This window comes from Nicotiana sylvestris, chromosome 9, assembly GCF_000393655.2.
Source record: "Nicotiana sylvestris chromosome 9, ASM39365v2, whole genome shotgun sequence".
NCBI classification, from domain to species: Eukaryota; Viridiplantae; Streptophyta; class Magnoliopsida; order Solanales; family Solanaceae; genus Nicotiana; species Nicotiana sylvestris.
Genome location: NC_091065.1, coordinates 179,921,403 through 179,934,608, shown reverse-complemented (window position 1 = coordinate 179,934,608; position 13,206 = coordinate 179,921,403). Strand labels below are relative to the sequence as shown.

At 37.1% G+C, this 13,206-nt stretch overlaps 1 protein-coding gene across 1 annotated transcript; it reads right to left on the bottom strand.

Annotated features, from left to right (window-relative positions):
• Nucleotides 1-10,632: 10,632 nt before the first annotated feature.
• Nucleotides 10,633-11,760, bottom strand: LOC104244688 (probable F-box protein At4g22030). The gene has a single exon (XM_009800159.2). The coding sequence runs from the start codon at nt 11,758-11,760 to the stop codon at nt 10,633-10,635; it is 1,128 nt and encodes a 375-aa protein (XP_009798461.2).
• Between the last annotated feature and the right edge of the window lie 1,446 nt (nt 11,761-13,206).

The window sequence follows — 13,206 nt, the reverse complement described above, 5'->3', positions numbered from 1 at the left end:
TAGCTATTTTCTAGTTGTGGGAATTGATGGAGACACAGTAAAATCGGAAAAAAGACGAACAAGCCAAGTGATTTCTGCAACAACTTGTTGCATAGATCTATACTCTGCTTCGGCAGATGAAAGGGAAATCAGAGGTTGCTTCTTTGATTTCCAAGAAACAGGTGAGCCGCCTCGAGAGATAAAATACTCACTAATGGAGCGACGGGAGTCTGGAAAAGAATCCCAATCGAAGTCACAAAAAGCAACAATTGAAGGAAGAATCTGCCCGGAAAAACAACCCAAGGCCTGGATTGGTGAGAAGATAACAAATGCATCAAAATGTGGCATGAAAATGGGGTTAATGAGGAGCTTTCAATATACTGGCTCAAATATTGAAGGGCAAAAGACAAATCTGGACGAGTATGGGTTAGAAAATTCAATTTTCCCAACAGACGGTAATAGATAGTGGGATCTGGGAGTAATTCACCAATATCACCACGCAATTTCAATGAAGGTTCGAGCGGAGAAGCAACAACCCTCTTATCAAGGCAGTCAAATTTAGAGAGCACCTCAAGGGTAAATTTTCTTTGTGTAACAATTAGACAATGTGATTCTCTAATGAGTTCCATCTCTTGAAAAAAATGTGCATGCCCTAAGTCTTTAATTTTGAATTCTGAATGGAGAAACTCTTTTAAGCTAGCTATTTCCATTAGATCATCCCATGTTAAGAGTATGTCGTCCACATACACTGCAAGAATACAAAATCCCCTAGTAGTCTTCTTAAAGAACATGGAGTAGTCATTTAGGGAATGTGAAAAATCCTTGAAGCTCGGGGCTGCAGTGAGCTTGGCATACCACTATCGTGAAGCTTGCTTTAGCCCATAAAGAAAATTCTTTAATTTACAAATATGATGTGAAGTAGGATCAAGGCAAAGCCTTCTGTCCCCTAGGTAGTTCTACAACCTCCCAGGTTTGGTTGGCTTCAAAAGCCTCAAACTCTTGTGTCATTACCTCCTGTCAACAAGGATGTAAAGATGCATGGGAAAAACTAGTTGGTTCTTGAATGTGCAAAACTGAATTGAAAAGAGTTTGATTTGAGTGAGACAGAGCAAAAAATGGTTAAGTAGAATGGGAAGGAGAGGCTGTAAGACAAGTAGTAGTTATATCAGTTAAATAAACAGCATTGCATATATAATCTACAAAATAAGGTAGGGGATTGGTCATTTTGGTTGTTTTTAAGTGCAAGTATAGGACTAGGGGAGATAGAGGAAGAAGGAGGAGGAGAAATATGCTTGGAAGTAGAGCTGATTGACATAGGGGTGGAAGAGGAGGTGTGGGTGAGGAAGAACTGAAGATAGGTGAGGGGCTAGGAGAGGAAAGGGAGTTGGGAGAGTTAGCAGAGGAAATAGGAGAAGAGTGAGGAGCAAAATAGGAATGTGAAGGTGGAGTGTTAGCAGAGGAAAGTGGATCAATAGACAGTATAGGTGAGAAAGAGATGGGGAAGATGTGAGAAGGAGATTTGCGGGGAGGAAAAGGAATAGATATCCTCATAAAACTTGACATCCCTAGAAACAAATATCTTATGGGATGTGAGATCTAGTAATTTATAGCCCTTTTTTATGAAAGGGATAACGAATGAAAATACACTTGGTGGCTCTAGGATCAATCTTAGATCTTAGATGAGTATGGGTGGATGCATAGCAGAGACAACCAAAACATCTTAAAGCTGCATAAGAAGGTATTTTACCAAACAAAACTTCATAAGGACATTTGAAACCCAAAACTCTAGAATGGAATCTATTGATGAGGTAAGTGGCAGTTAAAAGGTATTCCCCTAGTAGGACATAGGCAAATGAGACTGAAAAAGAAGAGCCCTACTAGTTTTTAATAAGTGTTTATGCTTTCTCTCCACTACCCTATTTTGTTGTGGTTTCCCAACACACGTGGTTTTGGTGTATGATCCCATGGGTTGCTAAATAGTCTGAATGGGATAGGCTGGACCCTAATTCCTTTGCATTGTCTGATCGGATGATTTTAGCTTTGTTGTTGAATTGTCTTTCCACCATAGTAATAAAACATTTCAGAATAGGAAAGGCATTGTTTTTGGTTTTGAGCAAATAGGTCCAGGTTCCTCTATTGAAGTCATCTACTATAGTAAGAAAATATTTATATCCATCATGAGTGTTAGTTTTATATGGTCCCTATGTGTCTACATGAATAAGTTCAAAAACTAAATTAGTGGAAATGTTGCTACTAGGAAAAGGTAGCTTGGACTGCCTTTCTTTTTCACAAACAACACAAGTAAGATTATGATTGGAAAGAGATGACAAATGAAAATTTGATAGATTCTTCATACTAGTAAAAGGCAAATGCCACATTCTTCTATGCCATAGGCTTACATTAGGGGGAAATGGAGTAGGATTAGACTTAGAAGCACTATTAGGAGAATTAGAATATGTACTAGTGATACTGCTATTACAATTAGACTTTGAAACTAGAACATCTACAGAAACCGCATTAGAGAAAGCTGAAAATGAACTAGGCTTGAGTGGGGCTGTCTTGAGTAGATAGAGCCCTTGCTTAACTTCACCAAGAACCACTGACCTCTTCAATTAACGAGCCTACAATATTGCACCAAAAGAACCAAAAATCAATAGACAATTTAACCAAATGGTGAACTTGTGAACTGAAAGAAGATTGAACCTAAAATCATGCACAAAAAGAACATTATGAAGAACCACATCTGATAAAACAGTGACACTTCCTCTCTGAGTGACTTTAAGTCTTTGTGAGTTGGGCAGATTAACATACAATGTTGTAGTCAAGGATGTTATATGTTTAAGGATAGTTTTTCATAGGTCATATGTTCCGATGCTCCAGAATCAAGAATCCATGAGTGAAATACAGTGTGACAAGAGAGTGAAAAAGTGTTGGGATCTAAAAGAGGTGTGATGATACGAGCACAGTTGGCAGTGACATTTTGCATCAGAGATTTGATCACTTTTTTATCAAACCTTGACCTCTTGGAGTAGCTGGAACAATTGAGAAAACGGTTTCTGTGTGATCACATTCCCAGTAGAGGCACTCCCTAGATCTTGCACTGACTGAGTGTTACTTGAATCAGATTCAACTACTAAAGCATTGTTGTGTGTTGTAGGTTGAAACTGTTTGCCTTTGGTGAATTTAAAATCAGGTGGGAATCCAATCAACCTGTAATAATTTCCAACAATATGATTTGTTATTTTACAATAGGTACAATATTTTCCTCCCTTTTATTTGTCAAAGTTTGGTTTGTATCTCCCTTTTATTGTAGTGAACTTCTGGGTATTTGCAAGTTTCTGCCCTCCATTGAACTTCTGAGTTGAGACCATAAAAGCAGCTTCTGATAGATGATGTGTAGAAATATGCACCTCCCTTTGCTTCTTATCCTGGATTAGCAAAGAGTATGCATGATGAACTGAATGAAGAGGATCCATCATCAGTATGTTGTTCTTGACTCCTGAGTAAACTTCATTGAGCCCCATCAAGAATTGTATCAATCTTCCATCTTGATGAGATTTCAAGGTCTTCACTTTGCCTCCACAGATGCATATGCAGGAGCAATTATCAAAAGTGCTAAGTGCATCTAGCTCATCCCAAATCTTTTTAACTTAGTGAAATAACCTGCTATATTTGATACTCCCTAGACTGCATCTGATAGTTCCTTTTGAAGTTGGTATAGTTGAGCTCCATTACATTGCCCAAATCTGGTGTCTAACTAATTCCACATATCTCTTGTAGTTTTGGAGTAGAGGACAAATTCTGCAATGTCATTTGATAGTGAGTTGAGTATCCATGATATCACCATGTCATTGCATCAACTCTAAGATGTAACGACCCGACCAATCGTTTTGAGCATTTGCTCTTCGCTCACCAGTTCTCGGGCAGGCCTAGTCCTTTATGGTGTATTATGAGTTATGTAGATCGTCGATTTTGGTTTTCAAGTTAATCGAAATAGATATGGAAAAATGATTCTCAGCTTAAAGCTTTAAATTTGAAAGGTTTGACCCAGTCTTGACTTTTAGTATATGATCTCGGATTTAGATTTTTATAATTTGGTTAGCTTCGTTGGGTGATTTTAGACTTAGGAGCGCGTCCTGAATATGATTTTGAGGTTTGTAGTAGAATTTGGCTTGGATTGGCGAAAGTTGGAAATTTGGCGATTTTGGTTGGTAGTGGAAAATTTGATACTGGGGTCGAAATGGAATTTCAGAAGTTAGAGTAGATTCGGAGTGTCATTCGTGACGTGTGTACAAAACTTCAGGTCATTCGGAGGTGATTTGATAGGTTTCAGCGTCGTTTGTGAAATTTGAGAGTTTATAAATTCTTAGGCTTGAATCCGAGGATAATTTGGTGTTTTGATGTTGTTTTGAGTGATTTGAAGGTTTGACTAAGTTTGAATGATGTTATGGGATGTGTTGGTATGTTTGGTTGAGGTCCCGAGAGCCACGAGTGAGTTTCGAGTGGTTAACGGATCAATTGTTGGCTTTAGAAGTTGGTAGATTTCTGGTATTTTTTTGCAAAGAATTCCTTCTTCACGTTCGTGAGAAGCCTATCGCATTAGCGAAGGATTATTGAGAGCAGAGGAATTTGTTCTTCGCGTTCGCAAAGGGGAGGCCGCGAACGTGAAGGTTTGATCTGAGTATGCATCGCGTTCGTGAGGAAGGCGTCACGTTAGTGATGGTTGAGCTGGTTAAGGTATGCATTCGTGAGTGGGGCATCACGTTCGCGTAGAAGGACTGTCAGGTCAGAGGCAGTTGTGCTTCACAAATGCGAGGCCACTACCACATTCGCGAAGAGTGAAATCCGAGCAGTAGTGTTAAATATCAAAACCGAGGGTTTAAGCCCATTTTTCATATTTTGAGTTAGAAACCATGGAATTGGACTATTTTTAAGGCAATTTTAGAGAGGTGATTGGGGTAAGTGTTCTTCACTTGAGTTTGGTTAAATTCCATGATTGTATCTTGATTTTCATCATCTAAATTGGGAATTGGGATGTAAAATTGGGGGGGGGGGAATGGAAGAGAGTTGGAGAGATGATTTTGGGAATTTGAACGGTCATTTGATGTCGGATTTTGATAAACTTGGTATGGGTGGACTCGTGAGTGAATGGGCTTTCTAGTTTTGTGATTTTTGTCAGATTTCGAGACGTGGGCCCGGGGCGGATTTGAGTGAATTTCTGGATTTTGGTCTAAATTGATAGTTTTTAGTGTGGAATTTATTCCATTAGCGTATATTGATGATGTTGTACTAATTGTGAATAGATTCGGAGCATTTGGAGGCCGAGTCAAGGGGAAAGAGCATCGCAGAGTAGGAATTTGATCGGTTTGATGTAAGTAATGTTGTAAATCTAGTCCTGAGGGTATGAAACCCCGATTTTACATCGTTTCACTATTTTGAAGTGACGTGCACGCTAGATGACGAGCGTGAGGGCATGCACCATTGGGGATTGTGACTTGATCCATCCCGTAGCGACAATTAAGTTGTGTATTTGACTGAAAACTATTTGATACTTATGTGTTTTAGAAAGAATTTCTATAATTTGGGTTGGATGCCATATTTGGGCCTTGTGCCAAAGCTGTTTGGATCCTTAGGGGCCTTTTCTTATTATTTCCTCACTATTTTGATTTAAGACTTGTACTCAGTCAAGCTAAGTGTTACTAATTTCATAAGTCAGACTTTATTACTCCGTTTTTGACGCATAAAATGATATTTTGGGCGGAGCACCTTGTTTTACTGATAGCTCGAGTGGCTTGAAAGTTTCTGACTGAGTGAGGTCGAGGGCCTGTATTGTGAGGATATTTATGGGATCAGGCTGCACGCCCCCGCATGTTGCTACTGTTTCATGATTTTGTAAGGTCGTGGGCCTGATTGATTTATGTCACGAGGTGACTTGTTATGTGAGGCTGAGGGCCTGATTGATTATGCCACGAGATGGCTTGTTATAGCGCTTGAGCTGTAGGAGCCCCTCCGGAGTTTGAACACCCCCAATAAGCGCGGGTACCTAGAGTGAGCGATATGTTGTTGCCCGAGGGGCTGATCTTGATACATGTTATAACCGAGGGGCTGATCTTAATATATGTTATACCCGATGGGCTGATTACGAGTGATTGTGAGGTAGCTTGAGGGGCTGGTTCGATTGATATTATGCCTGAGGGGCGGTTTATAATACATGTCTTGCCCGAGGAGCTGTTTGTGATTTATGTTGCCCGAGGGCTGTATACGAGTGAGTTTTTGCCCAAGGGGATAGTTATGTTTTCACTACTTTTACTCACTATTTTATCACTTCATTTTGAAAAATTATTGAAGGACAGTTTCAAAAGATTTTTTACTGAAATTTGATTTTAATGAGATGACTTGATTTATATACTGTTTGAGAACATCTTGTGCTTACTGTGGTGTTATGATGTGGATTATGTGTTTTCTTACTTCTCAGTCTTTATTTACTTTTATTACTTACAGAGTTGGCGTACTCATATTACTCCCTGCACCTTGTGTGTAGATTCAGGTATATTCTAAACCCGATAACAGGTGTTAATTACTCAGTAGCAGGTCCATCGAAGTTAGCAAGGTAGCTGCCTAGCGTTCGCAGCCTTGCTCTTCTCCCTCTCATCTTCCTTAGACTGTTTTAGTATTTTTCAGATTGTGGTAGTCTTCATTGTATTCAGACTTTAGTAGATGCTCGTGACTTGTAATGCCCCTATGTCGGGCTTATGTTTTATTTCTGCACTTGTTATTTAGACTCATGTTATGGGACTTTATTTAAATTAATAGCTTAAAATGCCCTTATTTTGAAATATTTGTTTGACTTAGGATAGTGTCGGTTGGCCTAGTTTCATGATAGGCGTCATCACGACCGGATTGGTTTTAGGATCGTGACACAAGCACTATACTGATTAGAACCACCAGCTGGAGGAGTGGAAGTTCCATCAATGAAACCAAGTTTATTCTTGGCTGAAAGAGTTATGACGATAGCTCTACTCCACCCACTTTCCATTGAAAAGAGAATTGACCAGCACCATTCCTGGTGAATCAGAAGGATAAAGATAGTAAGGATTAGAAGAATCCATCAAGGTAGAAGTTGTAGTAATAGTGGAGGTCTGATCGTCACTACTAGGAGCCATTGAGAAGAAGATGACTGGAAAAAAATGAAAGACAAGAGCACCTAAAGCTCTGATACCATGTAGGAAGTCAGAGTATTTTGAGAGAATTTTTTCTTCTGTATTATATTGTGTTGCTTTGTACACGGCTATTCTTTATATACAAGAAAGAATGTTAAAAAGAATCTTACATCTCACTAACTAACTCCAGTTGTCCGTACATTATTGGTCGGTCTATAACTAATTTATATTCTCTATAAAATAAAAGGAAAAATACAACATTATCTATGACTTAGTATCCTGTTTTTAGAAGCTGGCAACGCTCCTGAGTATTCCTCGGTAAGCCTTAATGTGTAGAATCCTTTGGGCCTTATATGTGTAACTTCTGGGCCCAACTTTGATTGTTCTTGGTTGCTGTAGTTAGCCTGCTCCGAAAGCTTAACAGAACCTTTGCCTTTATCAGATATAGATAATAACGAAGAAGCCCTAACCTTGTTTTTATCGAATATTTTTCCTTTATTGCCTGATACCTTGTTCATCTCATCAGCATTTCTTGTTGGGTTAAAATGTCCTAAAGATATTTTTAAGAGAAAATGACATTGTATAGCCGCTGTAAAAATAATAGCCGAAAAAATGTATAAAATTTATATATATTTTTGTATATATATACATTTTATATGTTATATACAAAAATTATATAAATTTTATATACTTTTTCGGCTACCACATGTAAATAGTTTCTGGCGTGGGCTAAATGTGATAATATCCCTAGTTTTAGTAGTCACAATTTCAAAAGTAATCGAGATTTAGTCACTTTTCATATAAAATAAAATCTGAACAAAAACACTCTTAAAATCAAAAAATGTTCCAGTATGATAGCCGGGAGTTTGAATTTTTTAACTATGAGATTTCAGCATAATATACTGCAATTGCATAATGTGTTGGAGTTCCAACATAATATGCTAAAAGTTTATATACATGAGCTCACCAATCCAGCATATTATGTTGGAACTTTCCGTGTTTCAGCTATGATATTTTTGTCCAGATTTTATTTGCACATAAAATAGTGGCTATTTTTTAATGACTTTGCAAATGCTAGCTATTTTTCAATTATCATTCCGAAAACTGGCAAGACCATGCTATTTTATAGTGATATATTCTCTACTTTGGGTCAAGCACATAAAGTTTTTCCCCCATTAAGAGTATCTCACTCCTTATAAGTAGCTTCTTTTTTACTTTTACTTTCTATGTAGGAGACTTTGTCCATGTACACCCAACAATCTCCCCCTTGAACTAAGTTTCACATGACCTATCATCATTTTATGAGATAATTTGGAGGTTAACTGTGTGCCCCCGCATCATCTTGAGTATTTACGATCACCGAAGACCAAATGTTGTGTATGTATCTTCAAAGCTACGGGTAAAGGTCGTAACCCCGTAAACGGGCAATATATTAAGTTAGGCCCTTGTGCCATACTCTGCTATCTCCGTAGTTTTGCCGCCAAACTAATGGCTTTAATAGCAGTTATTGGATTAAAAAATGGCCCAAAGATACTCTTAACATGGTGTAATATTGAGCCCGTTTGGATGAGCTTAGTTTAAGTGGCTTTTAAGGCAAAAATAACTTTTAAGCCATAAGTTAGGAATTCTAGCTTTTGGCTTTTTGTTTTTTTTGTCATTTTAGCTTAAAACGAGGGCTTAAAAGCATTTATTTACTCTATCCAAACACTACAAAATAGCTTAAAAGCACTTAAAATAAGTCAATCAAAACGGGCACATTGTCTGCTTTAGAGCAAGCCCGCACAGTTTTCACCAAAAGACCTCACACCATTAAGAGTATCCAACTCCTTATAAATAGCTTCTTTTTCATTTTTACTTTTCATGTGGGACTTTATTCACACACACCCAATATTTCTTGCCCGGATGATACAAGATAGTAGTATGTCATAGTCCTTAAGAAACTCAAGCCACACTGCTATCTCAAATTCAAATCATTCTGTTTGAACATGTGTTGAAGATTCTAATGGTAAGTATAAAACTCACATGACACGCCATACATAACGCATATAAATCTTGAGTGCATGTACAATAGTTGCCAACTCTAAATCATGAATTGGATAATTCTTATCATGAGGCTTAAACAGCTGTAATGCATTAGCAATAACTTTATCATCCGGCATCAACATGCCACTCAGAGGCGGACCTATCCTTAGTATAGGGGGTCTTCGGCCCCCGGTAATTTCGAAAAAAATAGATGTATATATCTTAAATAACAAGTACTCCCTCCGTTTCATATTAAACAAGGTAGTTTGACTCGGCACGGAGTTTAAGAAGAAGAAAAAAACTTTAGGAACTTGTGGTCTTAAAAGCTTAAAGGGTAAAAAGTTTGCAGGGCCATGATATTTGTGTGGCTATAAAAGCTTCTCATTAAGGGTAAATGGGTAAAATAAAAGAGTTTAAAGTTGAATTATTTCCAAATTTAGAAATGTGTCATTTATTTTGGAACATACTAAAAAGGAAAGTACCTCATTTAATATGAAACGGAGGGAGTAGTATATATTTTGATTGGCACCCTGACACTCAAAATTTAGACAACTGTATTGGTCGATTTAGGGGGATACAACTTGACTTTCAATGTGTTGTCTGGGTTCGATTCCTACTCGAGTATTTGCTCAAATTTTTATTCGATAGTGGTATCCCCACCACTTTTAAATTCGGGGTCCGCTTCTGACGCTACCAAAACCAATGCGTGAAGCGTCACAGTACGATGTGTATGACTCCAAACTTGTAGGCAACACCAATACTGGATCGTAGTCAAAGTAATCTTGATCTTCTGATAGCTCTCATCACACCGTCTAAAAGGTATACCTTTCTGAATTAACTTAGTCAAAGGAGCTGCAACTAAAAAAATAATCGTTTCATAACTAAATTTGAAGTATTAAATACGAAAATATTATTTCTTAAAACTATATGTTCCTCAAATAACGACGAGATAGCTAACAAGGTACACATCTTTGAAGTGACAATTTGAACACAAAGTTTGAGTCGCTCTGGAAATACCAACTTCATTAATGAGATTTTTGTTGGAGGGTCCCTCTCATCTCTTAATCATATGGAATTAATATGGGTCAAGTTGGGCAGGTTGGGCTATGACCCATTGTTTAGCCCATCATAGTCCAAGTACACTTTGAATTGGGTTGGGTTGAGTGGGCTGGGCAATGACTCATTTATTGACATAACTCATCTTGACCCGCTCAAATTCAGCTCAACCCGCCTATTTGTCACCCTTAGTGATTATTAAGGCAGGGTGCAATTGTACTAGTGGATACAATGGAGTGGTTTGAATTGAATCGTTTGTCTATTTACAACTGTGTGGGAGAAAAAACCTAACCAGAACTCTTACACATTGTTAATTGAACAAAAGAATACATTAGTAGATCTACATGCATATATAAACATAACAAAATATGTACCTGGTTCTGTCCAATAAGTTAGATGATAAAAAATCATAGTACTAAAAAAGCTTGCTAGCAAATTCATCTAGTTGTTCTCCTTTCCAAGAAGAAGCATTAGCAAGATTTCTTACTTCTAATAAACTCCTACCTAACATCAAAGCTACCTTCAATTCAAACACTTCACCATTTTCCCTTCTCCCAACATCTTTTTCCATCAAATTAAATTCAATATTTTCTTGCATATACTTAAAAAAACCTGCATTATTCCTATACATTTCAAAAACCATTCCAACTTGTCCACCATGTTGAATTGTGTTAACGATCGTCGCCAACGCCCCCGCCACAATACCTACCACAGCTGCCCAAGATCCCACAAAAGCAGAGCCAATGGCTCCTAGCCCTGTTATTAAAGGACCACAAATGGCTAAAATCTTATTCAATTTCAAAGCCTTTTTCCCTAGCCTAATATATTCTTCTTGATCTTTTTTCTCTAAAATTCCCATTATTTCTCTCATTTCTTCCTCCAATTTCCCGTTCCAACCATTCCAATTGTTTATATTTTGATTAATCTTCTTGACTTGTATTCGTCGTTGTTGAGGCCACCACACAGCAGGTTCGACAGAAGATGGGAATTTATCGAGCATTATACCGAGAATGGGAAGAGGATATGCTTTGTCAAGAGCCAAGATATTATCCATAGCTTCCTGAACATCACTAGTCACAGGGTGACCGATTGATAAAGTTGTGTCGATTTGGTTAAGGAGATTTTGGAACAATCTAACCGCGATTCGTTGTTCTTCAGCGAGTTGGGATGGTTGTAATTTATTCATGACCACCAACATTACAGTAGCAGCTAAGTACAATAAAGTGGAAGAAATTTTAAGTCCGAAAACTTGACCAGTTACGACAGTACTAGTAGCTGCAATTGCAGTCATTGTAGCAGCTGCTAAAGTTATGACATTAATTGATGTCAAAAGCATATTGTTCCATTGGCTTCTTTGCTCTCCAATATTTTTATGCATCTCCACTCTATCTGCAATAGCCTCCTTAATCGCGTAAAGTTTTGCGATAATTACTGGATCAGGACTATTATTGACATTTGATTTTGTTGATGGGCTAAGTTGCTGCTCGATTCGGTTACTGGTAGTTATAGTTGTATAACCATTTATCACGTCTTGTTTCTTCATTGATCCGCCTCTTCTTACAGCAATAACATACTCAGTGTATCCCCGTACAGTATCAGGTTTGGAGAGGATAACGCCTTACCCCTATCTTGTAAAGGTAGAGAGACGGAGAGATTTTACTTGTTTGAAGTTGATGAGGAGATTTGACAGGAAGTGAGAGGCAATGGGTACAAGGCCAAGACTATTTTTAGAAAATTCTAAGCCCCCTTAGTTTTCTTTTTATTAAGTAAGATAAAGGGTAATTTAGACAAATATTTTTATGATTAGAGTTATTAAATATATATTTTTAGGAGTACGTGTGTAACAAGTTTAAGAGACAAATTATTTGGACCAGATTGAATAATTATTAAGCACCTGTAAGCGATTAAATAATTACACTACATGACACATATTGTTACAAAATGATGACAAATACACGCTAGATTATGAATTTATAGTTTGATAATTACCACGTGAAGCACAAAGAAGGCTGATTGTGTAAGATTTTATTCTAGCAAACAAATAAATTATGTATATTGAATATTCTCAAATGACAACTCATTATGTTTACATTATTGGCCAAAAGCATAAGAGCAGGCCGGCAGGTGTAAGCCCTTCAATATTACTATATACTTAACTCGATAATTGTTTGTGCAATGTGCCCATAGTTTATGTTTGAGAAATTTTCATAAAGCACTATCTTTTAGTGGTAATTAGTTATTTATAGATATCATTTGCTATATTACTGATTGTAGTTACGTTTTCTGTTGTTATAAGATGTATTAAATGTATTTAAGTTACTGTATTCATGAATACAGTAGCAAAAATATGTGTGAATCAAGGAAGTCCAGCTAACCAGTTGTTGTATTCAAGTGTATTCGACTGTATTTATGGCGTGAAACATGGGATTACAGTTGGACAGATTATTGTATTCGACTGTATTCACGGCGTGAAACAGGGGATTACACTATTTTTAAACGGAAAGTGAATCAGTTAACATAATAGACTCCTAATATAACTCAACAAACTCAATTATAACACACAAATTTTGTATTTTCAGTTATAAAAAAGATTCTCAATCGAAAAATACCCCAAAAACATACAATCTTCAGAGAAATTATATAATACATCTAAATACATAAATTATATTAAATAAAAAAATAACATATGAATACATTCATGGCATATAGCGAGACAGTGAATACAATGAAATACATAGAATACGGCAGGATACATTGAAATACAATGAAAAAAAAAGACAGTGAATACAATGAAATACATGGAATACAGCGAGATACATTGAATTACAATGAAAAAAAAGACAATGAATACAATGAAATACATGAAAATACAGTGTGATACGTTGAAAATACATTGAAATATATTAACAGAAAATCAAGTTGCTCAGCCCCAAACTCTGTCATCTTTGTTCAAGAACAAACCCTAATTTCCGGCGAATCCATTGTCGAG